At 38.1% G+C, this 18,196-nt stretch overlaps 1 protein-coding gene across 7 annotated transcripts in view; it reads right to left on the bottom strand.

Annotated features, from left to right (window-relative positions):
- mybpc2b (myosin binding protein Cb) overlaps positions 1–10,887 on the bottom strand; it is a 22,454-nt gene extending 11,567 nt beyond the window's left edge. The window contains exons 1-5 of one of the 7 annotated variants that reach the window (XM_035660183.1): positions 10,744–10,882; positions 5,117–5,134; positions 3,322–3,339; positions 3,160–3,180; positions 2,366–2,389 (exon numbers count right to left, since the gene is read on the bottom strand). In XM_035660183.1, coding sequence (XP_035516076.1) covers positions 2,366–2,389; positions 3,160–3,180; positions 3,322–3,339; positions 5,117–5,134; positions 10,744–10,765 — 103 coding nt within the window. In that variant the 5' untranslated portion in view covers positions 10,766–10,882. Of the gene's footprint in view, positions 1–2,365; positions 2,390–3,159; positions 3,181–3,321; positions 3,340–5,116; positions 5,135–10,743 lie in introns of all 7 variants that reach the window. The other 6 variants (XM_035660193.1, XM_035660217.1, XM_035660199.1 and 3 more) reach the window with 6 other exon arrangements.
- Positions 10,888–18,196: the final 7,309 nt, after the last annotated feature.

Here is an 18,196-nt window from a genome sequence, read left to right as displayed (position 1 = left end):
GTGTCATCCCTTCTCTCTCTACCCCCCTTTCCTGTCTATCTACAGCTGTCACTCTCAAATAAAAAGGCCAAAAAAATAACTAATAATAAAAAACTAATAACTGGGATTTTTCTCTGACCCCAGCTCCTGACAGAGAAAAAAAATTAGGCATAAAAGTTCATGTTTTACATTCTTTCACACTCATTCTCTCTCGATGCCTCAAACCTATCACCTCCCCAATACTGTTAATGGGAAAAGCATCACTTCATAAAACTAAGGTAAACAGCAGATTCGTCTTTGTGTAAGCCTATTTCCATGGCTAAAATTGGATTATCTAAACCAGTCTGAGCACATCTCCACAGGTTCCCATCTGAACTTTATTGCTGTCTTTGAATCTTGCTTCCGACCAGCTAAAGACTGAACTGTAAATCCTTTCACCATGTAAAATTATCATTTTGCTAAACCTAGCTTGTTTGTGGACGAAACATGGTGGATACTCAAGAGATATAGTGCTGCCACTTTTTCCCTTGTCATGCTTTGCCACTGTGCTTGTGTTTTCGTTCCGCTATATGTGTCCAAGCTCACAGTGAGCTCCGTCTGAGACATCTACCCCACATTCATTGATGGGCATTCAATGACAGGGAAGAAGGATGATGAGGGATGCACTCATAAATGCTCAGAAGAGATAAACAGATGGGAATTTATGGAGATAACTAAAACAGTAACTAAACTTAACACTTAATGACTTCACCCTGGCTGCTTTTATGCTCTCTTTGCTCAGCAGGCCATATTTCAGGGCAACGTTTCAGATCTGCAGTCAACCTTCCCAAGATAGCAACCTTGTTGTGAGGACACAAAGCCATGCCAACTTTGGAGGGGTCTATGTCTACCCACCTCTCTTCTGCATACTCCAAAACCCATTATCCAAGTTTTGCCTCACCGGCCAAATAGCCTAAAAAGGAAGCAGCCATGATGGACAATTTGGCTATGCTCCTGGCCTACCAGGCTATGTGGTAAAGTCACCACAGAGACGGAACAGAACTGAGGAAAGACTCCTCAACACTTGATAATATGCACTGCTCAGACGATTATGGACTCAGTTATATTGCCTCTGGTCAAGCCTCAACCAGGTGTCCAAGTGGGAAAAGAAAAAGACTGTTAATGTAGAATTAACATACATAGAATTAGCAACCTTCAGCTCTCCAAAGTCTTGCTAATTTCATAACCGCTCTGGGAACTGTGTCCCTGGAAGATCATATAGGGACAACATTTTTTACAACCATGGTTTAGTTAGCAGACCTAACAGGCCTTTGGGCTTCAGATAAAGGATGAGACATGGCCCAGTATACAGAGCATGGCCCAGTATACAGAAGTGAGTTTAGTACTGAGTTTGATGTGCTGACTATGATATCTTGGATGAGTTCACTGCTTCAGCTCTCCATGCAGTTTCCTAGTACATCATAATGTTAAGTTGAGGAGTTACTATAAAAGTGTCATCACATCAGATGCCACTTGGTATTTTAGTAGCAACAGCTGCCTTTGTTATACAACTAAGACTGTAACCCATGAATCGCAGCTGTGTTTCCACTCTCATTGTTTAAATTGCCAGAGGGACAAAGGCAAAGGAGAACTGGTACGATAGGTCACCAATGGGACGGGCAACACTCTTCACATGGAGAACCAAATTCTGAAATGCTGACAGAACATAACCAGGATAATTTGTCAGTGAGGTGTCTAGCAGTATCAACAGATATCAGCAGTAATGGACACAACAGGTGAATGAGACAAGGATTGCATCACACACTTAACTGCAACTGAACCATTTAAGTCAGCCCTTTGTTTTCTCTTGAGTTGTAGGCCTGGGGTGTGGCTTATTCTGAGGGTAGCTACTAGATGAGTTGCAAGAAGCTCTGAGAGGGATTTTTAGCAGGGATTTTCACAGGATCAGTAAGACATGAGCACTGATGCAAGCAGAGCCACCCTGCATACTTATATTATATTTTACTTTTTGGATCTCAGCAGTAAGCAGCTCTGTGGCATATGACAGAAGAGAATATTTTTTTCTTGCAGCCTGATGAACTGACAATTCAAGACTACTGTGATGAGTGTTACTTGTTACTTGCCAAAGATGGCTTACTGTACAACAACAAAGCAAATTTAATCAAATTGTTAAAGGCCAATCGAACAGTAAACATTTTTAAATGCTGTAATTTCAGTCCAAATTGAAGCAGGCAAAATTATTTCAAACAATAAAATTGAACACTTCATATATTATGTGACATCTTGACTAGCACATAATACCAGCACTCAAACCATGGTTTTCAAGTGGCAAAAGTAAATTATTAACACCTATGACACGTCAATCTAAATGTTGGTCTTTTCTTACCATCCCCATCAGCTTCTGAATCTGCTGCAGACAAGGAAGCAAACTTAACTGAGAAAAGCAGCTAGGAAGCGAATGCTAGTTGTTGCATAAGAGATGACGTACAAGTTGCAACAGAGACCAATAAACAACCATAAAACAGAGGCACCATGCACCATCACTTTTCAGAGAAATCCACCAAAATCCAAACAACAGTGTTTTGACATTTTACAGGTTTAGTGTTACTGCAAGCAAAAATAAATTACATTTATGAATATAACCCATACAAATATATACAACACTTATAGTAGAAACACACAACCAGACCTTAATATACAGTATATGCTTGTATACTGTACTTGGAAACACAACAGTAAATTCCAAAACTAACCATGTTGCACATACAAGTTCACATATACGTATAATATATACAGTATATGTGTATATCAGTCCAAGGATGAAAAACAACATAAAACATTAGATGTAAAATGTATAATCTTGTTATCCATGTCATTGCAGCATTAGCGGTTTAACCACTACCATATTTATTATCTTTTAATTTGAATAAAAGACATATTCTTACATATTACATATATTACATATTCATTCAGGATTTTTTGGGATGTACATAAATACATAATTGATATTTTGCAGGTCACTGGAGACCAACTGAAAGATCCTTTAAAATGAAATACATACAAGTCATGCAGTTACAGTCATTTTCACACTGTGTGGCTCATGTATACACTCAAATGTGAATACATTAGATGGATTATATGGACAGACATATTAAACAAGAAATTGCCATTCTGCCTTACCTCCATCTGCCGGGAGTTGTCCTTTGGAAAATAATTGAAAAAAAAAATTAGCTTGACTGCCACTATATACTGTAATTATTCACTTTATTTAGTCATAATTGAGGAAGCTGAGGAGAAAATGAATAGAAAGAGTATTATTCTGTGACACTAAGAGGTGCTTACCATCTTGTCCTTGTTCAGCTGGGCAAATAAAAATCATGATTAAGTGATTGAAAAAAGAAAGATAATGTGACATGGACAACAAAACATTCAAAGATGAAACCTGGTTACTCAACCAAAGCACAAAAACTGAATTTCATATATTTGCTCACACATGCCTGCAGTGAAATGTAACTCAACAGAGTTCACAGAGGTGGAAAATGCACTGAGTTGCAGTCAGTCAGTGTAGTTAAAAACAAGACAGATGGCTTGTCTTGTCTTCTTCTTACATACAAATCATCTTTCTACATCCCAAAAGTCCAACATGCTAAAACAACTGAAAATTAACTAAAGGAAACAAAAACATAAATTCTCATTAGACTGGACACCAACACGCAAAAACTAAACAGAAAGAAATTGATTTACATGATGCTGTGATACAGTACATACATGCAAGTGCATGACGTCACTTCACTGATGTCTGACACTAGGTTGTTACCAAACATTGAGGAGATAAAATCTGCTACCACACACCTAAGATGGAGATTCAGCTAACACATTTGACGCATGCTGTAGGCCAGTGGTCCTAAACCTTTTTTGTTATCAGGGAATCCCAAACTGATATACATCAGAGCATATTTGATAAGATATAGTCTCATTGATCTCCATGTGATAAGAGTATGTAATCCCTAACTGTCTATACTGTATATTGGTAGATTAACTGTGAAGAGTGTGAAACCTATGAACAGAATAGACATTTTTATACATTCTCTCACTGGGCTAGATTTGAATTAATAATAGTGAAATTAAAATATTCCCCACTGTTCTGGTGACTCCCTGGTAACCCCTAAAGGACCCCTGGAGGTCCCTGGAGCCCAGGTTGAGAAATGCTGCAGTAGGCTGGTTATGAAATGCAAACACGCTGAATCAAAGTGGCATAATAATTGCATTATCCCCCTTCAGCAGCTTCATGTTGTGTCATATGATGTGATTGACTTATAGGCCTATCTTCTTGACTCTTCTTGAATAATTGCTCAACTTATTATCTATAGCAAAACCACTTGTTCTGTATTATTCAGATAATTACCCTGACTGATTAGTTCAAATGCATTTTTCAACACTCTGCGCAACTCAAACCCACTCCATGTCACATATTAATAACGTGTGAATGCACTGAATCATTCAACGTCACAAAAACCGGAGAGAGAAAAGAAAATTAAAAATGATTGTCCCTCACCCTCTTCACGCTCCTCTGGGGCTAAAATTTGTGCATTTTTGTTAGACATAGAAAATGAAAAGTAATACCTTGGTAGCCCCATTGGACAACACATATATCTGTCACACTACAACAGCTGAGCTAATAGAGTTTATCTTTGTGTAACACACAAAATCCAGCCCAGTATCACATAACCACACTCAAATATGGCTTGTGAAACCCAAAGTCTCTTTCTTATAGTGCCGTCTGTTTCATTACATCATTTGAAAACAGCCGAGTACAAAGCTTCAGTATTCTGATAATGTACAGTATAACAGATTCTCAGTGAAAATGCCTGGAAGTAAAAACATATACACAGCATGCTGGCATACATAAATAAAATAAAAATGCCATCCTGGCAAAAAAAATAAAGCTCATAAATAAATAACTGGTGCATGCTGGGTTACACACCCTCAAGAGTCAGAGCCTGTGTTTGTGTGACATAGGCAGTTGACATGATATGTGAGCAAAAGTGAAAATGTGAGAGCTATAATCAAGTGTCTGTGTGATAGTGTAAAGCACACAAAAGGTCAGTAAGAAAACACTGTGGAGCAGCTGACTTACCGTCCCCCTCCGGTTTAGCTGTGAAATAGAAACAGAAGACGATTAGAAACATGCACCACTGTGCACACTGTGTTTGTACATACTTAGACATTTCATTTCTGACAATACTGTTTCTGTTCATAAGTTGGGGTGTTATTATATCTTAAATGATTTTGAGTGATGATTGATATTGGACAATATTTTCTCTTTTAATTACACCTATATATCTTTATGATATTTAACTGGATGTTTGTCTGAAACTGATGGATTTATTATAAAAGAGTTATTTCAGGAATGTTAATATTATATATCGGGTTTCATGGTAAAGTGAGTCTTCTTGGACCATAAGTCTAAAATGCTGCCTACCAGGTAAGAGGATATATTCTATGAAATGGCCACCTTTGAAATTTTTATTAAGCTGTGCAACCTCTGGCACAAATCTTTGAAACTGATACTGATGGAATTTACCACACCAGCTTAATCTGCTGATCAGCACGACACGTTTGATTTGAGCGTGGACTGCTGTGGGTGTCATTGTTGAGGCCTAAGTCTGGTAAAAGGAAATTCTCAACTGAAATAGAGACATATAAGATACCCAACTCCTTGGGTATCTCTCTTGGGTTCACTGCAGTAAAGGCCAGGGACGGTGTCTTATGACCTCCCTGAAGTTGTGCCACGTTCTCTTAAGTGGAACACAGTTTCCCTGAATAGTTCTGACCTTGCTTGCTTTACTGTTTGCCTAGCTCATCCTAAACATCTTGCTAGGATAGGTGAAGTTACATAGCATTCACTTGTCAAAAAACTCATAATGTATTTCATGTCTGTTTCCTTTAACGTGCAGCAGTGTAGACAGACTGGGCTCACGTTGACCTCATGCAAACAGATGACATATAATTAGCATTTATTGCTACAACTGCATTTGTCTACAACTACATTTACCCCATATGTAATCTTGCATAAGCTACAGTAGAATATGTCTCTGAGCTAACAAAAGTCAAAGAGTAACAAAGCTTGTCAGTACAAAAAAGAGAACATTTACAAATGGTACACAGTATACACTCTTTTTAGACTGTGGTGTAAATACTTCATACACCCTGTGAGAACACCTGCATTGAGCGTAAATCTGCATCAGCATCTGCTAAGTCAACCCACTTGGGGTGAGAATCTTGATCATCTTCAACAAGTTTGTGATAAAGCAGGGTAATGAACTTCTGAACAGCTGTTCCTCACAGTTTGACTGTTCCCTACAGAGACTGTCTGTGGCTTCACATATTGGCAAAGTTGTCAGAGTTGTGGTAGATAATATATAATTAGTTGCTTGTTGGGTGTAATGTTTTTGTTTGTTTCCTTTTGGCAATCTTTTTGTAGTACGAGTGGTGGAAACAAAGTATTTATTTACTCAAGTACTGTGCTTAAGTACAATCTTGAGGTACTTGTTTATGAGTGTATCCATTTTTTGCTACTTTCTACCTCTTCTAAGACAAATATAGTACTTTTAACTCCACAACAGTTATTTGATAACTTCAGTTACTAGTTCATTTGCAGATTCTGATTAATAATACAAAATACAATCAAAATTCCCATGATTATACGTATAAATTACGTATAATCATGGGTTAAGACAGGGGTCAACAACCTTTATGATTAACAGGGCCATTTCTGGCTGCAGACCAAGCATACCAGTAAGCCAGTACCACTGGTGATGAAAGCAAACAAATCACTCTATGCACTATTAAATTCTCTATTTTCCTCTGAGACTTTACATAACTATAGCTAACCTAGATAAGGAGACTGAAGACGCGTAGACATAGATAAAAGCAGCAGGTCAGGATGTAACGTATGACACAAAGTTGAAAAAATGAAATGTTAAAACATTTTTTATTTGGTGTGTAATGGCAACACTTTTTTACAACTGGAGAATGTAAGAATCAGTTTAGGCCTACAACAATGATAAATGAAAATGTGATTTATTTTCATACTATTTCATTATGTCAAAGCTACTGGGAGCCACTGGAGACGCGCATGCTCCTTCGCCTGGGTTAAGAGAAGATTTTTTTGGTCCTCAGCAGAAGAAATATATATAAAATATATGTAGATAAATTAGAATTAGCCCCACCGTAACAGCTGCAATATTAAAGTGATGGACACATTACTACACTATTAATTATTGTGAAATGGGCTATTCTGCGAAATGAGCACATTGACTTTCAGTAGCCAACTTTGAGTATATTCTGATGGTATATACTATAAATACTTGTGCACGTTTGTTTACTAAAATTTTAAATGCATGGTTTTTTTTTGTGACAGAGTATAGCACTATAGTATTGCTACATTTATTTAGGTAAACATCTAAGTACTATATACTGTATATGTTTGTCCTCAGTTAGCTTTAGTTTATTTTTGGAAGCAGGATGACTAAACATGTGTTGATGTATTTAGTTTCTTTATGTGAATAGGTTTCTATGGTTAGTTTAGGTACTGCAGGTCTTCACCTCGCTGTCTGTTTACCTCTCCACGTTGACCACTGACAGCTTGATTTACAGTGTGTGTAATGACCCAGACATACAGAAAGATATTGAGTGGCCTGGCCTTTTCAAACCTCTTAGGATCCTCTGGGTGTCTCAAAGTTTATAAATATATCTCAGTGACACATAATTTAATGCATGTTGGTTTGCAGTTGCATATAAATGACATTTATCTACTTCTAACAAGTTACAGGTTTGTGCCACACACGACGACACCTAGTGCGTCAGAGGATTGAAACAATTTAAACAAATGTTATGAAAAGCAATTCAGAAATGTTTTTTGGTATCTACGCTGCATGCGCAAAATGCTAAAAATGATTAAAAATAGGTCTGGATCATCTTTTAATATGAAGTCCCTTCTTTTGAAACTTTTCTATCATATATGACTGGCTGACTTTTTAGGGTTTTCAGTTGATAAATTAATGAAATTTCCCTAATTAAAATCACATGTTTATGCACTATTGTCTCAAATTGTGGACTATATTTCATCATATAAGGCACTTATGTAATGTCTTATAAGGGTATATGCTAATAAAAAAACTCAGTCTCAAACAACATTATTTGTATTCAAAATTAATGTAATCTTATTCACTAATACCAGAAAGCAGCAGACAAGCGTCATATGAAGGGTATGCTTGTAAAATGAAGAAATATTTTAAATAACTGTATGGCTATGAGTTTCTTATAATTTAAGGGCCCAATCCATATTTTCTTTACCCCAACTTGAGATATTTCCACACACATTATTGAAAAGTTTTAGTTACAAGTGGATAATTAGCATTTTTTGTATTTCTCAACTAACCAACCATTATTATTTAAAAAAGTAAATTAAAGACCTGTCAATCAATCTGCAAATGACAACAGTCTCCTGTGTTTGGTTTTTGGGGCTTTTCTTTTTAAGTGTATGATTTAAAGAAAAACATGGTTTATTATCTCAGAGAAGATAAATCATTTCATCATTTCATGTCATGGTGTTTGTGTTCTCAAGAAAATAATCAGCGTTGGAGAAGCTTCACAGAGCAGTTTTGGTTCAACTTTCTCTTGTTTCATCCGGTCCCAAAGATGAAAGTAATTCCGACAGTGAATCATGCCATCGCTTCAAACCACACATGGCACAATGTCATGTGCTTGATTGACTACACTGGGAGCTACATCACATCCAGGAGGAGCAACAGGTCTGCTGATCATGAGGGAACTTTCTGGATGAAAGTGACAGATTACATAATGATTCATCTCATCTGGGACCGCAAAAGGGTTACAGCAAAATCTGATACACCCGGGTGTATGAAGCTCAATGGACTTATGAGGAAGTGGAAAAGGTCAGGGGTTATTTGAGAGGCTGAGTATTTTTAGCAGTTAGCTGAGGGCGGGATCTGGCTGCTCAGTGAGACAGCACAGAGAACATTTCAACTAATCTAATAAATACAGAATTATTCATATTGTGGGAAAATAAGTGGAGCTACACTGTAAGTTAAGGGTGAAAACGTTGCCACTTCTGTTTCAAAGCATTATAGTAATACACATATAATCGTTCAGCTGTTAAAAATCACCTTTTGTCTTCAAATATCACATTGGGTATTTCTAAGAAACATCAAGTAGAGTTATAAATTAAATAGTGGCAGGTTATCTGACCCTCACAAAGCTTTGCAGTTGAGTTGGCTTGTAAGTGCAAAGCAGTGGGTGGTGCAGATATCCAGCAAGCAAAGTGGAATCGTATCCATATTACATGGATTAAATCTGTGACTGTATATGGTGAATAAAAGTAGCAGCTGCTTGTGTTTCTGGGATAAAAATAAAAAGGCACTAGCTTAGATCTTTAAAAAGATTAGCCCAAGGATGCAAAAATAAATAAATAATGCAAAGTAGAATTAGGAGCAATGTGCTAACAAGTCCAACAAAGCCCATTACATTCACTATCACGGCACGGTTGGTGTAGAAATTAGAAGGGGTTTGAAAGGCTCAACACCCGCAAATTTGGCTCGTAAAGCTAAACTCCTCTAACTGACTCATCCGCTATGACATCTTAGGCTTCTGTCAGTTCAATGATTTAGAGCCACACAGGGTCTAAGTGGAGAACAGATGGCTCCACAAAGTTGAAGGACAACAGACAACTATTTATGAGAAAGTTGCATTCACCCTACAAGGCCAAATGCTAGCTTATGATAGAGCAATGTATTTTACAGACTCTCACGACAGTAAGCTTTATACATATATTTTATCTTAAAAAATTAGCATAACATATTTATGTAAGAATACAGTTTTCAAGGTTAATGTAATTATTTGCATTAACATAATGCTGACTTTTGCTGAAAAGTAAAAAAAACAACTGGAAATTCAGGGAGAAAAATTAATTATTTAATTTTTTATTATTTATTTTATTTTAAATTTCTGCTATACACATGTAGTGTACAGTATTAATATATGATCCTGCTGTAGTTTTACAAGCTACACGGTCCAGTTTAGTCAACAAGACTGCGCTCTCTGGGCTGATGTCAGTAACACACTGAACCAGATGATGTAATAGCAGCTGGCTATGTGATTATTTATGGCCTTTCAAGTATTCATATTGGACAGATAACAAGGAGGCAAGGAGGGAAAATGTATGTCTTTATGAGATGCTGAATCTGTTTAGCAACTGGAATTTAAATGTCATTAGGAACAAAAGTAAACCGCCTTATCATAATTTTAAATGAACACTTTTAGATACACACAAATATAAGTATTTGGTCTGTTTGGATTCATTATCAGAAATACTTTAATACTTTAATAATCCCCGTGGGGAAATTACTTATTATCATTATGATACCAACATTTTGACTTAATTTCTTTTTTTTTTCATCAAAACATCCCCTTATATACTATACATAATGTACACAAGTACATGATGTAATGAATTGATCTTTTACATAAAACAAAAAACAATTACTGAAAAAATGACATATCATACAATCCATCAATTCCTACAACATCCTTGGATATAACATATTATAAATCTATTCAAGGCAAATATAAAACCTCCAACCAAACCAGAAAAGCCTAATTTCATCATCAATAATGTTATTGAAAGCCAAGTCTAGAGACTAATTACAATTAATCATGCTTTCCCAAAAAGTATCTGAATACCTGCAGGGACTGGCTCAGGCATGGTTATTCCTGTGTCTTCTCTTTGCTGCTGGAAGACTGGGGGCTAGCGGTGCTTATTCCCTTTTATTTCTCCCCTCTCTGTTATTCAAAGCTCTCCTGGCACTCAAGTCACCCACACCCTCCAGTGAGTGAGCAGCGTAGGAAAGACTGACGACACCCTTAAGGAGTTCAAGAAGAGAGGCACACAGAGTGAGAGTGTGATGAGGTGGAGAGACAAGACGGTGAGGTGGTGGTGAAAGGCGTCTTACACATTTATGACGAGATTAATTGACTGACTAAACCTGTTGAGCTCTAATGTTCGCTGAGAAATACAGAATACACTGAGATGACCAACAACTGACCTGTTTTCTGACACTTTATCTAGTGTCTTGCAATGTCAAGCTAATCTTTTGATCATGACCTCTACTATCCCACATTAAGAGCAGCATCAACACGTATTTGCAAAATATTTTTTTGCGGTTTCTTTTAGCACACTACACTTGACAACGCTGCTGTAGATAAACTGGGTTGGGTGTAGAGGGGAATCCCAGAAAGTGTGGACATGGGCAATTGAGCATTAGATGGTTTATCTATTGTGTCTGTTATTGATGCTTGATGCACAACATATTTTGAACAAAACGATCTGATTTTGGGATATTTGGGAAATTTAAATAAAATAATAAACATTGCATAATATGTGACAAAGATATGTATATTGTATGTTTTCAGATTCTGAATGTTGTTATTTCCGCAATCATATGATGTCCAGGACTTTAAAAATTGGGACGTTCCATTATTCTGAAACCCCAATAGTCCAAAAAATTCCCATTGGACTGAAAGTCCATTTGTCTGCCTGTTATCCCCAAAACAAAAGCCCACTGCTCCAAAGGACTGTTGTTCATAAAATACACACTCTCTGCCTACCAGCACCTCTAAAGAGCACTAATTAACACGTTCTATCTTGTTTGTTTAATGCGTACAAAAAACAAACTGTTACAATTGACCATTTTATAAGGCATCATTTGTCTTGCCAGTGAGCCACGGGTTTTGCAACCTTTGGACAGAACCAGGCGAGCTGTTTCCAGTCTTTATGCTAAGCTAAGCTAACTGGCTGCTGGCTGTAGCTTCATGGACCAGAAAACCATACTATACACAAACACAGCTAGAGTTGAAAAGTGTTGTTTTTATTTACATTTTCGTATTTTATGCATTAATATATTTGTAATTAATTAAATTTGCACAAAAGTTCTAAAATAAGCAAATATAAATATATAATATGAAATGGATAAAAGTAATTACTCCCTTTTATTTATAAAGTATAATTCAAAATGTAAAAAGAAATAGGCCTTTCCATCTGTTCATTTTTTATAAATTATTTTTTAAAGAATTTATAGAAAATTTGCCATATTGTGATATGCACTGTAATCTAGATATAAAATTGGGATATGACCATATTTGTCTACTACTGGTTGGTTTTCTGCAGCCCTTAGTGTCCTATTTGTAGCACAAAGATAGTTAGACTTACTGTACATGGCCAGCTGGCCACAGCCAGCAACAGTGTACTTTCATCACGTTACCCTATGCAGGAGTGTCTCACATGGAAGATTCAATTCTTGGGAACGTCTTTATTACTTGTCGTCATCTCCTCCGTCATTTATCAGAAATGTGATTACGTCAGCCCTACAGTGAAGACAGGTCCCCTGCTACTGGGTGAAAGTGTGAATCTGTGAAAGGGGCAGGCATTTCATTTCATTTCAAGTCTACAGGGACCACCAGCTGGGTGTATCTAGAGCTATTGTGGTTGAACTCTCTCTTGGAAAATGATACAAAGAGAGAGCAAGATTGACAATGCAGGGGGGGATTGGTGGGGCTTTCAACCCACTATTCATAATTTAACACACAGGCTGTTGGCTTAAAGAAGCATTTCACCCGTGGAAACATTAATCTTTATTGAAAGTGGGTTATATATGTAGGTCCAAATGCTAAATAAATTTTTGAATGGTGCCTATTTGACCGGAGAAAAGAGTGTTTGTGTCTCACCCCTTCTACAAAGATATGAGACTTCCTGCTTTCCGAGTGATGCAAAATGAATTTTACATCATTTGGAAGCAGAAGTGCAACACTTGAAATCCGGTATTTCTTCCCGGTGCTCAGGGCGGAAAATGAGGGAAGGTGCACGAACCATTCAAAAATAGACTGTTTCTAAATGATACAAACGCGTTAATGCAAGATGGGTGAAGTGTCGCAATCATGCAGTGGGATCATTTCAACTTTCACATCCTCACCACCACACCTTTAAGCGCTATCTTATCCACCTAATATGACTGTTTAACCTATTATACTAGTTTAGTTGTGGTATTGCTACTTTACTTGAGTAAAGGACCGTGAATAGTTTGTATCCTACACCCTGGCCGAAGATGTTGAAAATGTAGAAGGAGAGAAGTACTTTTTTGGGAAATATTACATATTCGCCTTTTATTGGCAAGATTTAGATCAGAAGAATATCACACCACGGTTCGTATAGGTAATTAGGAAATAAAGATTAAACAGCTTTCTAACTAACCTTTGAGGCAGACCGATTCTTAAAGTCAACAAAATACGTAAGATCCATCTTACAGGATTCAAGCTATTAGCTACACAGTGGGTTCGGACCAGTCAGGGTCCTAAGAGAAACTACTGGCCACCTACGGTGTGGTTTAATGCTATTATTTTGAAAGTGCCTTCCTTTTCCAACAAAGTTTTCCAAGAACAACACCATCTGTTTGGGGGACGGGGCGCTTGGCTATCTCCACATTACAAATACACACGCAACTAACACTTGTAATTTTAGAATGCTTTAGAAGCGTTCTTAGGTTATATATTTAAACTTTGGACAGGGCCAGGCTAACGGTTTCCCCCTGCTTCCAGTTCTTCATTTGCTAAAACTATACCAATTACCGTAGCGGGTTAGGCGACATATTTAGCATATCATTGATGATATTCCAACAATATTGAACTACTGCGTTTGTAACCTTTTTTACTGCCCCATAGTTTAACTAAATTAAACTAGTAATTTAAACTACATTTTGGCAGTAGTTTGGCTGGGTAGTTCACAACAATAATATTTGTGTTTCACATTAGTTGATTTCAAGTAGTTAAATTACTTGCCATTGTCATTTTTATGTAGTTAACTTACTGAAACAAAAACAATTGTTGGGAAAGGACTGTTTCTCTACCAGGTCTCTATTGCTACTGTGGGGTTCCTTCAGCACCACAATCTGACAACACTGCGTCCGTTGTTACAACACAACCTTTTATTAAATCGTAGCTGCATCACAGACATACATACAGGCAACTTCATAAATCTCTCGCGCTCGCTCTCACTTGTTATGTCCACCACCCGAGTCTGAGCACACATACTGCAATATTAAGTGAGAGGAGTGATTACTCAATGAGTACCAGCTGAGATCATCAACTCACCTGGCACTGCTCTCACAAGCCTTCCCCACACCTCTCCCTCCTGAAGCTGAGTGTAAACCACACCCACCTCCACATTTTCTTAAAAGGAAAGGAATTTTGTTCTTATTTTATTTTTGTCATTGCCCTCTACTGTAATTACACCCCCTTTGACCAGCCCCAAACCATTTTTCTTTCATCGTGACCACTCTAAACATGCCCAGCCAATACCTTCGTCAGGCAGGCACCACCACACACTTGACCTTTGTGTGCATGTGCAAAAGGGCAGGTGTTGCTCAGTGCTCACACAGCGTCATTGTGGATAAACCTCCCAAATCTCAGATTTCATCATCACCATGGCCATGCTTTAGCAAATACATGACACTGACAAGCTCCATTGTCAAAACCTACTTTTTGATTTGTGAGCTATGCTTGCACATTCCCAAGTGGGTATGTAGTTTGAATTACTTTTTCTAAGTAGCTTTAGTTACCAAACTTCTCTCCCTACAGTAGCTTTGCTGTACTTCTTGAGTATGCAAAGAAAGATAATCAGATGGGGAGGGGTAGTGTCTATACTAAGTTTCTCAGAGAATACTCTAACCAGTTTAGCTTCTCAAAAAACATTTTAAATAGTGATGAGATGAAGATGGCAAGATGAAAATAACTATTCCCCAGTCAGCATCTAGTGTATGTAATGTGATTAGTCAGTGATTAGTCCAGAATCTGTGAAGATACGGTTTAATGGAGTGTCTGCCAGTACAAATTTAAATTGAATTTAACACAAAATTTGTTTTGCATTGAAAGAACACTAGCTGATGTAGTATTTTCAAAAGAAATGCTGAAATGTCCATTTCAGGCCTTTAGCATTCAGCAACAGCTGAAAAAAAAGCAGGGGACGGTGGCAGAGGTACAGTATGTATACTGCATTAGGAGCCTAAGGATGCTCACTTACACTGCTTCACATTGGTCATTCCTTTTCACACAAGGTTGATCTCGACCAAAGGTTTTGAAAAGCGGTTTCAGGGGAGGCTCAGGGAATGGAAGTGAAAACATATTACATTATATTAGTTATCAAAAAGGAGATCACGTTGAATAACCTAAATGTATGTGATTTGATTAAAGATAGTTAAATACAGTAGTTTTTAGGAACTTTACTGTTTCTCCCACTTTCCCAGAGTCAGAAAATAACAAATGCCTAGGACGAACCTTAGATGAGTGTCTATGAGATGAAAAAACAATCATGATCCAGGAATTGAGCAAAACTAAGCAAGTAAATGAAACGCAGTAGACATAGCTGGCTGTATTCCAGACATTTTAAGTGACAGATTTTGGTTCCTCTTTTTATCTTCTGTGTCTCTCTTGGGTTGTGTATATTCTCCACTCCTGTGTAAAGCGTATTCATGACTGCCACAACAAATATTTAGGCAGACATTTTATTAACTTTGCAGAAGATTCTGTTGTTTCATAGTAACTTCCACGAGGAGACTTGACTGTGTTGTTGGTGACTTTGTGTCATGTTGCAATATATTTTAGAAGTTTACAGCCTGCTTCCAAACCCACTCTACAATCTGATAAGGGAATTGAATTGGAGGGCAACTATAAATATCTGGGGACTTCTACTGATAGCAAACTCTAGAGGCAGTCACAGAGATAATTTGCAGGTACAACATTTTTTGTTTTCCTTACAGAAAATGAAATCTTTTAACATCTTCTAAAATTATGACCTTGTTTGGCCAGATTTTACTGCCTTAGCTGTGTGTATTGCAGTTGTTAAAGGGGGGGCTTTGTGGATAACCCTAGTGTGGTTACTGCTCTAGGCAACACACAAATAACTGAAATCTGTGAGAGTCATGTGCTGAAAGACCAAAATCTTTTTTGACTTACAGAGGAACTGATACTCTCTGGCTGCTCCTTCACACTGGATAAACTTCAGCGCAGAGGGACCAAAGTCTTATGTATTCCTTCTACAATTAGATGGCTTAATTTAAACATGAAATTCAGCAGCAATGTTTTCCTGTATACAGCAATAGCTTGGTAATTTTTTCTAAAGCCTGACCAATTATTGCTCTGGTGGGCAATATAGGTATATCTGGTTGATTTGTGTATTACAGTGCTTTCATATATATATATATATATATATATATTATTGTTTGTATTGTTTGTTTTATTGTTTGTATTATTATTGTTTATTGTGTGAATCCTTGTACATGTAAATGCTTTCTGCAAGCCATATTTCCCTTATGGTACCACATTTTCGCTAGAACTAGTGGCTATAATGGTGTTATGTTACATTACAAGTATTCATAATGAACACCCTGCTATGACTAAAGACAGATTCCCCCACATCTACATTTTATAACATTTTAATTAGATTTTCTCTGCCAATATTTTGCTAAGTGCTGAAATGATTTAAAACAATAATTTTCCGCTTTCCGTTAAAAGTTGACTTACCATCTGGTCTTGTCAGACCTTTGCTGAATAAAAGTGTAATCCTATGCTGTACACATAAAGTTGAAGCTACTTTTAAAAAAACACATTTACTGGCTGTAGTCCTCAATACATCTATCCTTATATGCTGTGTGAAACCATGGCTCCATCTTGTGGACATAAGAAGAAGTCCCATTTAATTTACTGAGGAAGAATTTTACTCATTGTCTCTACTACTACTAATAATAATAAATAACTGAGTAGTCTGTTGCATAACTGTTGAATTTTCAATTCAAAGAAAAAATCACTTAAGTAACACATTACACAGACTGAGGGTGCTCGAGCACCTGTCCCTTTACCCCTTGACGTCCAGAGTGACTTTTTATCAAGGCTTCCTCTCTCTTTACCTGAGCAGCACCAACACTACTTCCTCTCACGTGGTGTTCATCCGTGGAACCAGGCAGCAACTGAACAGGAAGCGGCAAAACTTCTAGCACTGACCGACCAACCACAAAGCACATGTACTTCCTGTTAGTGATGGGAATTCAGGCTCTTTTTAGGGAGGGGTTCTTTTGGTTCGGCTCACTAAAAAGAGCCGGCTCTTTCGGCTCCCAAGTGGCTCCGTCCTCAGAGTCTTTTTGTTGTATTAGTGACATTTATTAGCCGATGACATACTTATGGTGTTAAAAGGCAGGCAGGAGGGGGTGGGCGGAATGCTCTGAGGAGGCGGATTATAGTCAATTTCCTTATTACTTTCTATGGATGTCATCGAAGGGATAGCTCATACATGGAACAGAGTGCTAGCGCCAAAGTTAAGATGGGCATAAAGAACACAAGAACACATAGAGACCTTTCCTCAATTAGAGCAAGAAAAACTCTGCTCGGATATGAACATGTTAACTGTTGCACAGTGCTACACTCGGCGCCTGGTTGAATCTGTCGGCGTAAGCTCAGGATAGGAAGTGTGGCCAGACGACCTTATACCTATCGTCTTGCCGGGTTTCCGCTCGGTTGTGTCGTTGTACGCGGTCTCCAGTGTGTCGTGGTCTGTGCGTCTAGTGTAGCTGCACATGCTCTACTCCCTCACCGTGCTCTGTCCCTCCGCGGTGTGTCAGCCGTCGCGTGCGCGCGGGTCTGTAGCTCGTTCACATCGTTGATTGCGGCTGGCGTCATATGGCTGGATAGCTGAATTGTTGCGGAAGCCCAGCATTGCTAACTGCTAGTATGACTGATGCAAATAACAATCGTAGACAGGCCTGGGCTAACCAGTGCTATCCGGTCAGGACCAACGATGGGAGTGCAGTGGTGTGGAAGACAGTGGCAGAACCGGGAAGCGCGAACCCCTGCCCTGCGTAGCCTGGTCACGTCACGACTAACCTGGGAACGAACTCGTGTCGTACAGTAACGTGCGTGTATGCTCAGAAAGAGAAGACACGTGAAAGCAGCTGCCCCATTCTCTTGAGCAGCACACGATGCGCCGGCCTGTTGAGGTGGAAGCGTGCGTTAGCAGCTGCCCATCGAGTGGCTGGATGAAAGAGAACAAGCTGTGTGGGTGTGCAGGGTTAAATAGGGAAGAACTGCAGCCGGGTCT

Source organism: Morone saxatilis, unplaced genomic scaffold, assembly GCF_004916995.1.
Source record: "Morone saxatilis isolate NCDOM2014 unplaced genomic scaffold, NCSU_SB_2.0 Contig1, whole genome shotgun sequence".
NCBI lineage: Eukaryota > Metazoa > Chordata > Actinopteri > Moronidae > Morone > Morone saxatilis.
Note: the sequence above shows the minus strand (reverse complement) of the source record. Positions and strands in the feature narration are given on the sequence as shown.